The following is a 16,825-nucleotide window of genomic DNA, read 5'->3' as shown; positions in this document are numbered from 1 at the left end:
AGGCATTGCTATTCGTGAGGGGTCTGAAACCTTACCAAATATAACAAATTGGAAAGACTGATCCCACCTGCTATGTCATCTTATTCTCAGGCAGGTCAGCTAAATTAAGCTAAAGTCACAGACAGACCCAGTAAAATGTGTTAATGAGTGAGGGCCAACAAATGGAGCCAAATCTATTTGTGGCTGTCCAAATTTATTTCTGACAGCGCAAATAAATGAATGGGAAACACTGATGTACTGACACTTTATTACATGTTATGAATATTATTGTACAACAAATATCTTTAAAAAAAAGGCCTTTTTACATCACAGTTGGGAAAATGCAATTACATGGGTACCAATCCATGCAGAAAACTGCCCTTTAAGTCTTCAATCTACACTACAATGATTCAAAACATCAATTTGTTGGTAACACGCATAAACTATAAGAAAACTGCTATGGCTTTATATACATGAATGTTCCTTCACTCTGGCGTACTATTCGGTTTCATAGCAGACAAGAAGCATGAGGCCATCACAGGAATCACACTTCTTCACAGGTCCTCATTCTGGGACTTGTCCACTGCAGCCACTGTTTGCATCAGTGTGTCAAACAAACCTGGGTTAGGGAAAATGAAATACTCATGTTTCAGGAGTGAAGGCATATTGGGAGCTTTGAACTCCTTGCAGCGGTGGTATGTGACCATGTCTGATATTCTTGTCCATCATGTGCGGAGGATGACCATCGTAAGAAGTCCTACAAAATTACAATATAGATGCATTATTTTTCCCCAATTGCAACTCATTTCAGTCCTTACTAATCTTTCAAATACACAAAAAAAAAAGAGGGGTTTTAACGCACCAAGAACATAAGCAGCTACAAGTTTTTTGTTAACACTTAAGTGGAGGTAGACAGGCACAGTAGATTCTTGCTCCCCCAGGGTTGGGAGCATGAGGGCAGCCACACACACCAGCCCCAGCAGCACCGTCAACAGACTTGGTCCTCCTGTTACAGGACGGCTCTCTGCAAGACAAAGCATATCCCAAATTTTACAAAATTTTGGCCACATGATCAAGCACTAAAAAATTAAATTTGAGACATAAATGTGTGATATTTGACCATGTGGATCAGTGTTCCTAACAGCTCTCAGTATTCTACACCATTGCATACTACAACAACACTATTAATGGTTTTATTTTTATGAGGACATATGTTCCTATTAAAATCTATTTTAGATTCCCAGCAAAAACTATTTGGTAATCATAATAGCTTTTAGTCTAATACTAGATGAGGCTGCTTTAGTTTAGACATGTTCTTGTAGCGCTTAATGAGCATTTGTCTCAATCTAGTGGCCATTTTTGGTCCTACCTGTTTGAAAAACGGTCTGTTCAAAAAACTCGCTGTCTGCCAGCTGCTCTTTGACCCTGCGTTCATCATCGTGTGAGCGTTGGCTGCTCAGCTCCTGCGAGGCTGAGGGACGCAGCGTGGCCGTGACCTCCTTACGACCCAGAGCTTTCCGCTGACTCTGCTCCGACACCTGCAGGCGGAACTTGTCGTACACGCCATAATGACACGACCGCACGTCTCTGTGTCGGATTACTCTGCAACACAACACACACAACCAACCAAACTGCTTTTTCTTTGACTAAAAGTCAAACTCTAAACTAGACATACATATGCTATAGGTTGTCATATCTTTACAAGAAGTAATAGTGAAACAATTGAACAGTGAACCTGTTTAAGGCAATGCCCCTCAAACTGGCTGACTGATGTCAAAATAACCAAAACTAGCCATTTCTTGCACTTTTGACTTTGGACAAATTACAATGAACAATAAAGGATTATTTATTTTCTTCTATTTGTGCATTTTTTCATAGTTTTTATGTAATTTTGCTGTGCTGATCTTTCTTCCAGTGGCTAACAAAAACATGTCAGTTGCTCTGCTAGAATCCAGGTTAATGCCATGCTTTTATTTTGAAGCTTACTTTGCCCTGAACAGGAAGTCACTGTGTGCACATTTTAATGCTGTGTAATTAGACAGTGGTTATGTCACTGTTGTCGTTTTATGCTGCTTAGTGATAATGACATTACCAATACTACAACACATGTCCATTACCGCACCCATTTTTACAGAAACTATCCGCTTAGGTTTCATGTTTCATATCGGCAAAAGCTGTGTGATTTAAGCGGGTGGCACTGTCATGCCCCATCCATTCATCCATTTTCTACCGCTTGTCCCTTTTGGGGTCATGGGGGTGCTGGAGCCTATCTAAGCTGCATTCGGGCGGAAGGCAGTGTACACCCTGGACAAGTCACCTCCTCATCACAGGGCCAACACAGATAGACAACATTCACACTCACATTCACACACTAGGGCCAATTTAGTGTTGCCAATCAACATATCCCCAGGTGCATGTTTTTGGAGGTGGGAGGAAGCTGGAGAACCCGGAGGGAACCCACGCAGTGACGGGGAGGACATGCAAACTCCACACAGAAAGATCCCGAGCCCGGGATTGAACTCAGGACTACTCTTCTCTAGTGACTCAAAGCGCTTTACATAGTGAAACCCAATAAGGTGCATATGCGTTTGTGTGTAGACATAGACAGTTTTGAAACTACACTCATGTGGGTAGATATTGTTTTAACCTCGAATATGCGTTTTTTTTTTTAAATATCCGTGTTTGTGTGGACATGGCCTTAGTAATAATAATTCCGATCAGGGTTTTATGCTGCCAATTTCGATAATCCATGTGTGACACCAACCAATACCAATACCAATACAGATCACATGTATTAACTGTAGGGGTGTAACGGTACACAAAAATTTCAGTTTGGTACGTACCTCGGTTCAGAGGTCACGGTTCGGTTCATTTTTGGTACAGTAAGAAAACAACAAAATATACATTTTTGGGTAAGTTATTTACCAAATTTGCAAAATCTTCCACCAAAAATATTTTTCTTAGTGGAATATTTGATGTGAAGTAATCAGAACCTTGCATAGGTCAATAATTCATAATAACATTGATTTTGATTCAATATTATGTTTTGAGCAATGACAGTTTGAAAGAAAAAAAAACAGCTTTGTTTTATTAGTCAACATTGCAACTTTTTCTAAATTACATTTAACCTTTAAGCTTTTTTATTTCACTTTTGTTATGTTTTTGTTTATTTTAATAGTATTTTTAGAATGTGCCGTGGGCCTTTAAAACATTAGCTGTGGGCCGCAAATGGCCTCCGGGGCACACTTTTGACACCCCTGCTATAGATAATAAAAAATTAAATCTGATAAATCTATGGATAAAAAGCAGAGCCTGGCGACGCGTGCGCGTTTATCATAACTCTCTCGCTCTCTCTGTCTCTGCCCCTCCCTCACGAATGCTGCTGCACGCACAATTTGTTTTGTTTTTAACCCCTTCTTAACCCTGAACGTACATTGACAATACACGCAACCCTTACTCAAAATGCCGGACATTTGAGGCATTTAAGAAACTCCGCCCGGACAGCTCCGCAAAAGAGGACATGTCCGGTGAAAAGAGGACGTATGGTCAGTCTATCGTAGCCCGTTAGCTGCTAGCATGCCGTGTGTTGTGCCTCAGTGTGCATTGTTTACACAACGTGCAGTACGCTACTTAATATGTCCGTGTGGAAACTTGTTCTGTACACCTCTGGACCGAACCGAAGCCCCCGTACCGAAACAGTTCAATTCAAATACACGTACCGTTACACCCCTAATTAACTGTAAATGTTCCTGTATATTCATGGTAAGTGATACTGAAAGTCTAACAATATATACACAAGCTCCTAATTTTCTTGTAATACATACAAATATTTCAGCAAAACAAAGTCAATAGTACACAATAAATAAAACAAAAAACACAATTTACTGCTCTTTTAAATTCCTTGGTTTTGCCCTCGAAGTCCTTCTGTGTCCAGGGAATTATTCTCTAAATGTGTAAACATTTTGATGAAATGAAAATATCGAGCTAATCACTTTAGTATCAATCATATACTGATACCAATTTATGGATCAAACTGCTTTCCTACATGTCGTGTACTGACTGTGACAATGCTGACACACCAGTTGTCATATGATCCTCTCTCTCAACTCTCATTATTCTACCTGTTAATAACTCCTTACTTCCTGCTGCAACGTGCTTCCATCTTCACTTAAAACTTTACTAAGCACGTATTTTTGGGTTGTTTAAAGCTAGCTTAGCTGTGAGCTTTGCTCTTGGTGTTTAACATGGTTAGCCTTGTCCTCCAGTGACTCCAGTACTTGCGATATTAAGCAATGTAGTTTAATTGGGGCGGTATAGCTCGGTTGGTAGAGAGGCAGTACCAGCAACGTAAGGGTTCCAGGTTCGATCCCCGCTTCCACCATCCGAGTCACTGCCGTTGTGCCCTTGGGCAAGACACTTTACCCACCTGCTCCCAGTGCCACCCACGCTGGTTTAAATGTAACTTAGATATTGGGTTTCACTATGTAAAAGCGCTTTGAGTCACTAGACAAAAGCGCTATATAAATATAATTCACAATTCACTTAATTGTGTATGGACACACATAAATAGCTGCTAACTTGTCAGCCAGGGGACTAAAAATAAATAAAGTGTCAGCCAGAGTAGATCAGTATTACTCTGCAATGGCTATCATATTTTTTCATTAAAATCGTCCAATACGGATCGGAGGCCGATTGATAGTCCCATGTCTAACAATAAGAACACAATGCACCAACACAGATTGGTTGTCGACATAAGTGGGTTCAAGGGGGGGTTACCCACATATGCGGTCCTCTCCAAGGTTTCTCATAGTCATTCACATCGACATCCCACTGGGGTGAGTTTTTCCTTGCCCTTATGTGGGCTCTGTACCCAGGATGTCGTTGTGGCTTGTGCAGCCCTTTGAGACACTTGTGATTTAGGGCTATAAATAAACATTGATTGATTGAACTGCAGTAGTTTGCACTGCTGTACAAACTGCTCTGCATTATACTGATATTTTGTTAAATGTTCCCCTCAATGGTTAGAATCAGTTATCATGGTCCTTAACTGCAGTTGTACTTGACCGTGGCCTACAAATACATGAAAGTACATGAATATTATACTTTGTCACTCACATGTCCACACAACACTGCGGCTTGACAGCTCCAATGGCGTCCACCACAGTGTACTTGTTTGGCGCTGTACACAGCACTTGGGGGACAGAAGGAAATACAACTTCATCGAGTTGAATAAGTCAGGTGCCTGTGCCGTTTTGTCTACTGACCTTTGAACTTGAGGGCAAATTCATAGGGGTTGTAGAGGGTGAGCACCTGTTTGTGAGACGTCTGCTCATCGGCGTAGAAGACGAGCTCAGTGGGGAACACGAAGACGGGAAGGTTTCCTTCCACCAGCTCAGGCTGTCGATGCTGCTGCTGCATTGGCCCCAGCTGAGCTCTCCTCCGTCCCCGTCCACAGTCTGCCAGCCCCCCACCTTCCCGCGCGCCACAAGCTATGGCGTCAACTTCCCTTTAGAAGAATGCACTTGTGGCTTCTATGGCATGGTACTGCGGAGACACAAGATTGTCCTGTCATTGCTATTTACTCCACTCGAACTTTAAAATATTGTCAAAATGGACAGCACATGCTTTAGTTTAAAATCTCTCAGCCAATAAATGTAGAAATGGAATCATGACAACAATATTATTCCTTTTGAAACAGCCTTACACATTTCTTTTTTTTTTTTTTCATTTTTATTTATCTCCTTCATTGATGTGCATCTTTGATCGATAGACAATTATACCTCAATTATTCAATTATACATTTACACACCAATGCCTGAGAAGGAGCAGGATGAAGAAAAATCGTATATTTTCCTGCCCCCTTCAACATAATACGTAGTCTTACTTAATGGATATCATACAAACCAACAATTACATCCAAATATAATGAAAACAAACAAAAAAACACACAAAAAAACTTCATGAAGTAAAAACCAACAAAAAAAACAAGTAATATACACCTCACGGGATGATACAAAACAAATACAAAACCAGGCAAAAAGTAAAATAATAAATATAAAGCACACATATTTTACCTTATTTAATATAAAAATACTCTTAGACATCTTTTTCCATACATGTGCAATATGAGATTTCCATGTCAGACCGTCATCCAGTTTTACTCCTAAAAATCTAAGTTCAGAAACCCTTTCAATATAAATTCCATCTATTGACAGTTTGATCGTTTCCTCCCTTTTCCTCTTACAAAAAATCATGAACTTTGTTTTTTTTTTTTACATTTAATGATAATTTATTGACATCAAACCATCTCTTAAGTTTAATCATTTCCTGTTCGACTTGTCCAGGGTGTACCCCGCCTTCCGCCCGATTGTAGCTGAGATAGGCTCCAGCGCCCCCCGCAACCCTGAAGGGGATAAGCGGTAGAAAATGGATGGATAATGTTTGATAACGCTTTAAAGTCATGTCCCGAACTATAAAAGTTGGTGCCGTCCGCAAATAGTACAAATTTCAATAACTTTGATACCTCACATATATCATTAATATATAAAATAAACAATTTTGGTCCCAAAACCGAACCTTACATCACCTGACATGCAATTATTTCCTATATGTTGGAAGCGGCCTGCTCTTGTATTTACCGTATATCTTATTTTTCATCATCTCAATTTACTATTTTCTTTCATTTTGTTGCACTGCACAATAAACGTATTCCCATGACAACAAAGCCATTGTACTCAATGCTAATAATAATAATAATAATAATAAAAAATATATAAATGAAAGTTTTAAAAATTGCGTACGGTAATACCAAGTCACATTACCTAATTGTGCTATATATTGTTCCATTATATTTCTACCCTGCCATCTACCTGAATGTTGTATTAGAAACAGGTAGTGGTTACATTGACCCCTCTCTGAAAGAGTAAAGGACAGTGTGTTATTTTTCATTGATAAAATATTTGTTTTAAATGTTGAATTCATCTATTTTTTTTAAATATTAGATTCCTTCAAACTGTTTAGGTTACATAAATGTATGTTTGTGAAATTAAGTGTAAATTCCTGAAGTAAGAAAAAACTGCAATGTACTTTATTAATTTTCTAGGATTAAAACAGTGAATTTCTGTTCCAGGTGTTTAATTTCAACATGGGTTCTATATAAAAAGGAAATACAAATGTCATACTTGCCAACCCTCCCGAATTTTCCGGGAGACTCCCGAATTTCGGTGCCTCTCCTGAAAATCTCCCGGGACAACCATTCTCCCGAAAATCTCCCGATTTCTAGCCGGACAACTATATTGGGGGCGTGCCTTAAAGGCACTGCCTTTAGCGTCGTCTCTCACCTGAAAAGGAGACTGTTACCGTATTTTTCGGACTATAAGTCGACGTTTTTTTCATAGTTTGGCCGTAGGTGCGACGTATACTCCGGAGCGACTTATGTGTGAAATTATTAACACATTATTGTAAAATATCAAATAATATTATTTATCTCATTCGTGTGAGCGACGAAGAAAATGTCCGCAATCGTCACACACACGTCAATAATCGTCACTCACACGCCGACCAATAAGAATTCGGTGGGGGCGGGTCATGGAAGAAGTGCATTGTGGGCCATGATATGCTAACTGCTATATGCTATACGCTACTGCCGGAGCTATTAAAATGGATCACATCAACAATCGCGGTAACTTATAAAAACTGAGAAGGACTGAACTAAAATGGCACCGAAAAGGAAATCATATACTGCAGATTACAAGCTGGACGTAGTGAAATATGCTGCAGAGAACAGCAATCGAGCAGCAGAAAGTAAGGACGCTAGCGGGGCGCATACCAGAGGCGACACCGAGGAAAAAGATTTCATTGGATTTAGCGATCGGGAGTGACAGATTGTTTGGTAAACGTTTAGCATGTTCTATACGCTATAGTTATTTGAATCACTCTTGCAATGATGTGTTGCGTTAACATACCAGTCACGTTCTCAGTTGGTTATTTGTGCGTCATATAACGTACACTTATTCAGCCTGTTGTTCACTATTCTTTATTTATTTTAAATTGCCTTTCAAATGTCTATTCTTGGTGTTGGATTTTATCAAATACATTTCCCCAAAAAATGCGACTTATACTCCAGTGCGACGTATATATGTTTTTTTCCTTCTTTATTTTGCATTTTCGGCCGGTGCGACGTATACTCCGGAGCGACTTATAGTCCGATAAATACGGTATTTTTGTCTCCGTTATCCATAGGTTTATCTATAACCCATAAAGTAGGCAGGCACGGAGCTATTTCTCAGCGTGTGTTTATTCCAGCCGGCACGTTAATACACTGACACAGAACATCCGGATTCCCATCATGCATTGCTTCAAAACTACGGCAAGTTGTAATATCCAAAATTTCCAGCCGTATAAACAATATAGGGGGCGTGCCTTAAAGGCACTGCCTTAAGCGTCCTCTCACCTGAAAAGGAGACTATTATATATGTCTCCGTTATCCATAGGTTTATCTATAACCCATAACACGGTGGCCGAATGGATATAGTCACTCATGAACGGTCAGCGAAGCACAAGACGGCGGCAACGCAGTAATATGGCCCACCTTGCAAGCAACATTCCGTTCTCATTTGCGGATGTTTTCAACAAATCCGTGAAGGATATGTTCCCGGATTCAGAGATCGCTCGCCAGTACTCAAATGGCAGAACAAAAGCTACTCAAATGGGGAAAGGTAAGTGTTTTTTTTTTTAAAGTAAGCAGCAAGTACAGTACAGTTAGTAGAACAACTTATTTTCATTACTGTTTACTGAACTACAAATATATACATATCTATATATATATATCTATATCTATATCTATATATAGATATATATATATAAATATAAGAAATATTTTAATTTCAGTGAATTGTAGCTATAAATATACTCCTCCCCCTTAACCCCCCCCCCCCCAATCTCCCGAATTCGGAGGTCTCAAGGTTGGCAAGTATGACAGATGTTATTTAAACATTTTTAACTTTTTTTTATTTAAACTGCGTCTGTGTGTTTTGACTCTAACATAACTTTCTGTGCAGTTGTCCGTGTGTCTGAAGAGGTTTCAATAAGTGGGACCTAATCATATGTCTCATGTTTCGTGGCACAGTCGAAGAAAACAACGCTCCTCCACATGGTAATGTGTTCACATGTGCTGTTGCGACACTTTGTTCCCCACAAACACACAGAAGCACTCAAAACCATTTCATGATTCACGTTGAAACCAACAAAGTCACGTGACACTCTAGGCTATTTAATGCAATAATGTGCTGTTGGGTAGCTAAAGTGCAAAGTAATCATGGATGCTAGTCAAGTCAACATAGCCAAGAAGCCCGTATGCTGATGACTTTAAACTGGTTATTTTACAAAGACGGTGCTTACACACACCCAATATCAATCGCTTGTTAATGACAACTACTTTAAATCCGCTGACATTATATTTTAAGCATGTTACATTGTTATAATACTGTAGCTAACGCGCTAGCGTGCTACGTTAACCAAAATCCTATCCGACAGCTTGTGTAAAGTGTCTCCGCGCTGTGTCATGCCTGGCCGTTAAATTACTCCCAACAAGATGACACGAAAGCGAGATTTTACCTTTCGTTGAAAGTCGATTACACCAGCGGAGGCAATTGCCGTCCCGAACCCACCCTGTTGTTGCTGGGTTTTTTTCTTTTGTCAATAAGGGGCTACTGCAGACCTCGCAATGCATGCTGGGATGTCAAATCCAGAACGTGCACGACGTCAACTCAACGACTTCACATCAATCGTGGTCAATCATGTCACTAGGGTCATGTTTACAACCACATTCCTAACTGGTATTGGTAACAAATATGATGTACAAGATGCTTGAGTCAATAGTTTTATTTGTAGTTGTTTTTTTTGTTTTATGTAACATGACGAGTTTAAGCAAATGCTATGCTAAACTAGCATACAAACATACGTGTATTTAAAATGTATTGTTATTATTATTGATAAGTTGTCGGTTTTTATCAAATTAAACATAGTTTTATTTTATTATAATATTGTCTTTGAAGAAAAACACAAGGTATGTCATGGACAAATACTGTGAAGCTTAGCTATAGCATATGTACATCAAATTGTGTGACAACAATATCGTATAGGAAACAAACTACTTGGCAACCGGATGTTCTAACTTGGGGGCAGATTCTAATACCGATCGACGATACCACGGGCGTATCAGCAGAGGTTTGATACTTGTGTGATTACGTCAATATTTCTGATACGTATGTGTATTTGTTGTGTTCTAATACTCAGTTCTAATAGGCACAAATGTCAAACTAAAGGCCCACGGGCCAGATTTGGCCCGCCACATCATATTATGTGGCTCGCTAAAACCTGGAAATAATATGTGTTGTGAAGTACTTAATCTTTTCTTACTAAATGTATTTGTTCTTCACATTGTGACATTTAAAAAAAAAAACATTCTGCATGCAATTGCATATGTTTTAACTGTAATATTACTGTATGTAATAATGAAACTAGATATTATACAATCATATATTTAAAATACAATGTTTTTGTTAAAATAAAGATAAATACTTTAATATCTGCTTGGCTTATGATTTCAAAGCAAGTTATGCATCAAATTGCACACTGTAAAAATGACAGTAGATTTTACAGAAAAATTCTGGCATCTGAGTTTTTTACAGTAATCAACTTTGGTACCCTCCATTCATCCATTTTCTATCCCATTCGGGGTCGCGCGGGGTGCTGGAGCCTATCTCAGCTACAATTTTTTTGATTGCTTGATTGAAACTTTTATTAGTAGATTGGACAGTACAGTACATATTCTGTAAAATTGACCACTAAATGGTAACACCCGAATACGTTTTTCAACTTGTTTAAGTCGGGGTCCACGTTAATCAATTCATGGTACACCCTGGACAAGTCGCCATCTCATCGCTGGGCCAACACAGATAGACAACATTCACACTCACATTCATACACTAGGGCCCATTTTTTTTTCTTTGGAAGTGGGAGGAAGTACCGTTTTTCCATATACACTACACTATAAAAACAACCGCGCCGTTGCAGGAATTTTACCATTCCATTTAATTTAATTCCATTTATTAATTTTTTTATATGCTGTAAAAAAAAACACTGCACATTTTATGGTAACATTCTCCAGTTTGGTTACTGTAAAATCAAAATATTTTTTGTACAGCCTAATGACAAGCTTGAAATGCCTAATGTAAGTCATTTTATGCTATAGTCTTAACAAACTTAGGGATACTGTACAAGAGGGCTTTGGATGATTTTATTGCTAATGTAAGTCATTTTATGCTATAGTCTTAACAAACTTAGGGATACTGTACAAGAGGGCTTTGAATGATTTTATTGGTAGCCGATAATGGTTTTCCTTTTTTTTTTTTTCAAATATCCATCCATCTTCTCCCGCTTATCCGAGGTCGGGTCGCGGGGGCAGCAGCCTAAGCAGGGAATCCCAGACTTCCCTCTCCCCAGCCACTTCGTCCAGCTCTTCCCGGGGGATCCCGAGGCGTTCCCAGGCCAGCCGGGAGACATAGTCTTCCCAACGTGTCCTGGGTCTTCCCCGTGGCCTCCTACCGGTCGGACGTGCTCTAAACACCTCCCTAGGGAGGCGTTCGGGTGGCATCCTGACCAGATGTCCGAACCACCTCATCTGGCTCCTCTCGATGTGGAGGCAGTGAAGTGAATTATATTTATATAGCGCTTTTCTCTAGTGACTCAAAGCGCTTTACAAAGTGAAACCCAATATCTAAGTTACATTTAAACCAGTGTGGGTGGCACTGGGAGCAGGTGGGTAAAGTGTCTTGCCCAAGGACACAACAGTAGTGATTATGATGCGGAAGCGGGGATCGAACCTGCAACCCAGTGCTGCTCTGCTTCTGCAGATAGCTCCGACAAATAAATTGCCGCTTTTTTGCTACATTTGTTTGTTTGTTACATTTAAAATGCCTATTTTAGTTTTTCATCTTTTTTCAAATAATTGTATGTAATCCGATCGATACCAATTAGTTACAGGGGCAGTATCGGTCATGCCAATGTTCATACGTATTCTTTAAATTCAAGATCATTGAATGATTACTTTTTTGATATTAATACCATTTATTAATTATTTCCTAATGCAATTTCAAGGAAAATCTATCGGTATCGGCCCTGTGTATACCCGGTATTAGCTCGATATCAAAACTCGCAGACTTGGCTATGCCTCATGTTTACACACGAACCATGACGCCGACCTCGTTGCTGCTCGTTTATATAGATTCTACGCGAAAGAGGCGTGTCCATTGCCCGCCCCGCCGAGCCAATGGCGTTGCAGAGGAGGGAAGGGGCGTTCCTTTCGTTCGGGAGCAGAAGTTGAAGAGCGCGAGCTGAGACAGAGCACTGGAAAGGCGGATAGAGGGAGGGCAGAGGCAACGGCCCTCTTCTGGAGGGGGGGCTTATTATAACAAATATATACACACATGTGTGAACTGCTTGGCCGTACTGTAGGTCATATGTGGCTAACAGTTAATTTAGACAAGCATACAAGAGTGGCTTTACATTTAAAATGCCTATTTTAGTTTTTCTGTTAGACACGTCCGCCTCTATGAATCAGCGCACTTATTTGGGTACGACGTATCTGGACATTGCTAAAGGCGCGGTTGAGGTCTTTATGAAGGTAACGAATGCTTTTACCCGGACTTTTTTCTAGAAAGTGTTCACCTTTGGTGCTCCTAGGGTTCCTTCGGCGAAATCGGTCGAAATTAATATATGTTGTTTTGGTTTTCCTTTTTTTGACAGCTGCGTGCCCGAGACCCGGCTAGTAGAGGCGACAGGTACATGCTAGTTACATTCGATGAGCCACCATACGGAGTGAAGGTAATTAGCAACTGATACAATTGTTACATTTTCCAGGCCAACTGGGTTTTTTCTGTAAGTGGAATTTTATTGTTGCCGGCTGTCGGTGGCTTCCTGATAGCAAAAAAGCGGCAATTTATTTGTCGGAGCTATCCGCAGAAGCAGAGCAGCACTGCCTCCTCACATCCAGCGGACATTTTGCTTTTGTGTAGAGAAAAGTCTGGGGCGTTGAGATGGAGGCGTAGAAATATATTAGCCCCCGTGACGTCATATTTTCCTCGCAGTTCACTCTGCGTATTGGCCGCATAGCCTGCCCGTCATCATTAGCCCCGCCCCTTGTCCTATTCGTGTGTTACCATTGGCCCAACATGAGGTGAAAGTTGATAAACCTCCTTCTCGAGATGTGTGTGTGCGGTGGAACAATATATGATGATTTATTTTTTTATTGCCCATACTGCGAGGACTGTGTTTCAGCACATAATCACACCCACCCCCTCCCAAACTGTATCTCTCTCAGACGCCCACACATGTTATATATCTTTTTAGGGACTCATCTTTGTTGACAGTCAAATGAATGTCTGGCTGTCTCCCTATTCATCTACACTTGGATCAGAATTTGAATAAATATAGTGCTATAATAAATAAAGCAATATTACATGTTGATGCAACCTGTGAGTGACACCCTACAATAATTCCAGAGCCCCTTTGCTATCTTGTTGACTTGTTTTGTAACCTGCCACCTGACTCTGGTCATTTTCATGCCAGGTGATTAATACCCATCCTATTTGTATAGCACCAACTCAAAGGGAGACTGACCTTAATACACATTAAAATGAAGAAAATAGCAAAACATTTATCCCAAAACAAACTACTTCGATCACATTATACTGGAGTACTGTGCCCCATTATTCTGTATTTGTAACATATTGATATACAGGTTGAAAGTAAATAATTCCACCAAGTGCCTATGAAGTGGTTCTTGTCCAAGCCATAACTATTCTATTATGTAGTCACGTTTACTTGTCATACTTGAAAGCTGGGTTGTTCTATACAGTGTACTTCACTGCACCTTCACAAAAGATTCATCTTGCTGCTACACGGCCACTTCCTTATGACTTCAATGAATACAACATGTCTTCATGAAAACATTTACTGTGTCACATTGAGATGATGTGCCTTAATCTGGATAGGCCACACAGTCTGCGCATTAGTGTCTCGTTGCAACTGATGTGTTCAATGTCTTGGGGTTTTCTCAGTTTTCTTTGGCACCATTGAAAGTGAAATGAGGCAAGTTGAGGTCTTAAAGCGGCTGTAATGCTTTGACCGTCCTTCCAGTATTGTCATTGTTTACTATACTATACAATCAGCACTAAAATATTAGATGATAATGAGAGGGTGTCCATGGTAATGACTTTTCATACATGATCAATCAGCCACTCCTTTTCTATAAGGTGGCATAGGGTCCTTGAATAGTCCTCAGTAGGACATTTTCGGAGGGTGTAATGAAATACACTGTCACATTTTTTTTTTACAGCAAAGCATTTTTATTTCTTTGATGTGGTGGATTTTTCATAATACTCCAATAGTACTGTATTCCTTAGATGCCCTCTTATCTGTTTTCTAATTTTACAACCTATATTTGTGTTTGTCATATGCTGACATATATGAACCTGTTAAATTTATACCATAATATTATCATTATGTCTGTATCCTGTTATTCATTTATGTGCTCCATTGCTAAATTTGAACATTCCCTCCTTTTTGGCATATAGTCTAAGACTATGCCAGTATATGGGCAACACATAGCTCTTCAGCCTCCTTGTTGTGGCTTTTTTTAAACACGCAGTTCTATAATTTCTGACTTTATGTGAGGCTGAGTCCTGACTTGTGATTATGAGTGTGAGGAAGGCAAGGAAAAGAGAACAGGAGTCGCTATGTGTATAAACAAGAAACTAGAGAGGTGAATTCCTTGGCCTTCCCTGCCAACAATGCTGTGTGTTTGATATGTGGAGAGAAATTAGCAAATACTAAAAGATGTAATGTTGAAAGACATTTTTAAAACAAGCGCCTAGCATTTCCTGAAAAGGTAGTAATATCTATGAAAAAAGTGCTGCAACCAATAATCAAATGATTAGATTAGAAAAAACAGCTTCGATATATATTCTGTTGCTTCGATTAATTGTTTAATGAGTGCTACTAATAACAATTGATAAAATCCAGAACTCAAATTATGCAACTATAGTTTCCACACGACCGCTGCAATAGAGAGCACATGAGAGCGGTGGTGTGTGGGTGCTGTGATATTTGTGGCGACAAACAGCAGAGTTTTTCAATAACATATTGCATCATTTTTGGTTGTATTATTTTGTTAAACCTATTATTATTATTATTAAATTCTTCTAAATTCCTGTATTTTACTTAAATTTACTGTTAATAGTTGGTTACTTTCTGTTGTAATGTGGTTCTATCTACACATGTTAAAATGTAATAAGCTTTTATTCTTCTGTTGTTTGGATACTTTACATTAGTTTTGGATGATACTACAAATTTGGGTATTGATCCAATACCAAGTAGTTACAAGGGCAGTATCAGTCATACCAATGTTCATACAAATTTTCAAGTTATTTGAATGATTACTTATTTGCTATTAATTTAATATTTTAATTATTTCCTACTGCAGCATTTACTTTGATTTACATGCTTTGTTTTTTGCCCTTAAAGTTCTGTGTCCAGGGACTAATTTCCTAAATTTGTAAACAATAACAAAAACAACAACAATAAAAAAATATTAATCTAACCACAGTAGTATCAACCATATACTGATACTATAATTAGTATTTTCATGGTCGATAATGGTATTGATCTGCCCAACTTTGTTTGCATTCAAGAGCTCATGCTTGTGGTTAGTAGTGGTAGTGTTCTTCTCGTCCTCCAGTGATAATGATACTCGTAAGACACTTAGTTTATTTGCCACCATAGACTTAGGAGTGTGGCTTTGAACTGTGGCAGGACATTAGTAGCTTGTGATAATGCTTAGTGTGTTGAGGGTGCCTTTGTTTTCTTGTCGATGTCAAATTTGCAGGACACAGCTAGAGTGTGTCATCAACATGCATTGTCACAATGTAACGATAGTATTAAAAGCTCTATCGCATATCGTCTATATCGCGCAACCCTACTGCACACATGTTAAGAGTGTAATTAAAATGTTGATAAAGTGCATTTATTGGAAAAAAGAATGAATGTTATAGCAAACCCCCCCGCGACCCCAAAGGCAATAAGCGGTAGAAAATGGATGGATGGGATTATAGCAAACTTTTTTTTTTTAATTATTTCAACTATTTGCTATTTTCCCTAAAATACACATTGAGGCTTTAGTGTAAAGAGTTTTGTTATTTGATGACTCGATTATTCGGAAAATCTACTCTACTCGATTATTAAAATAATCCATTGCTACAGTCCTATTTAAAAGTAGACATTCATGCACTTTTCTTTGTTGTATTCTGTTTTTGTAACAGGTAAAATTAAAAAAAGTTTATAGGCTGTTACATTTTGTGGTTTCAGACTATTTTTGTTTTGTAGAAAAGCGAGCAAAAAACCCCCTCTTGATAGTAAAGGTTTCTGGACCTGTGCTTGACATATGCACACTGGCTAAAAAAAAGTGCCACACACTCTATCTAGTACACTTAATTTTTTAGTACTATTCAATTATATCACTGACATACTTTTTTTATGTGTAATTTATGCATACCCAAACACTCTTTTGTACAACTGTTTCAGGATGCCTGTCTTTATAGTTACAGTAAAAGAGGTGAAAATTAAATGCATTTCACTTAATTTATTTTTAGCATTTAATCTCATTTTATCATCAGAATTGCAGGTTTTAGTAAGCCTATGTTATGCTGTGCTTTCTATACAGTACACTGATTACATTCATTAATAGTGCAGTCTGCTCTCACATTTTTAAATCCAAGATGCAACATTT

General features: G+C 38.9%; 2 protein-coding genes across 4 annotated transcripts in view; one reads left to right on the top strand and one right to left on the bottom strand.

Annotated features, from left to right (window-relative positions):
* Window positions 1-228: 228 nt before the first annotated feature.
* On the bottom strand, window positions 229-9,756 carry mospd1 (motile sperm domain containing 1). The gene is made up of 6 exons (XM_061927581.1): window positions 9,595-9,756; window positions 5,244-5,523; window positions 5,095-5,170; window positions 1,349-1,581; window positions 842-1,003; window positions 229-736 (listed from the first exon to the last, which is right to left on the bottom strand). Exons 2-6 carry the CDS (start codon window positions 5,395-5,397, stop codon window positions 705-707), a joined length of 657 nt encoding a protein of 218 aa, XP_061783565.1. The 5' UTR covers window positions 5,398-5,523; window positions 9,595-9,756; the 3' UTR covers window positions 229-704.
* ints6l (integrator complex subunit 6 like) overlaps window positions 9,008-16,825 on the top strand; it is a 32,728-nt gene continuing 24,910 nt past the window's right edge. For 2 of the 3 annotated variants that reach the window (XM_061927575.1, XM_061927576.1), the window contains exons 1-2: window positions 12,387-12,664; window positions 12,787-12,864. In XM_061927575.1, the coding sequence (XP_061783559.1) occupies window positions 12,554-12,664; window positions 12,787-12,864 (189 nt within the window). In that variant the 5' untranslated portion in view covers window positions 12,387-12,553. Of the gene's footprint in view, window positions 9,134-12,386; window positions 12,665-12,786; window positions 12,865-16,825 lie in introns of those variants that run through there. The other variant, XM_061927577.1, reaches the window with a different exon arrangement.

This window comes from Nerophis lumbriciformis, linkage group LG35 (genome assembly GCF_033978685.3).
Source record: "Nerophis lumbriciformis linkage group LG35, RoL_Nlum_v2.1, whole genome shotgun sequence".
NCBI classification, from domain to species: Eukaryota; Metazoa; Chordata; class Actinopteri; order Syngnathiformes; family Syngnathidae; genus Nerophis; species Nerophis lumbriciformis.
Note: the sequence above shows the minus strand (reverse complement) of the source record. Positions and strands in the feature narration are given on the sequence as shown.

Excerpts from the sequence above, each read along its gene's own strand:
- mospd1 (XM_061927581.1), bottom strand. The coding sequence starts at position 5,397 with ATGCAGCAGCAGCATCGACAGCCTGAGCTGGTGGAAGGAAACCTTCCC. Across the intron at positions 5,171-5,243 it reads ATTTGCCCTCAAGTTCAAAG|TGCTGTGTACAGCGCCAAAC; the intron begins GTCAGTAGACAA and ends CTGTCCCCCAAG. Across the intron at positions 1,004-1,348 it reads ACAGACCGTTTTTCAAACAG|AGAGCCGTCCTGTAACAGGA; the intron begins GTAGGACCAAAA and ends TTTGTCTTGCAG.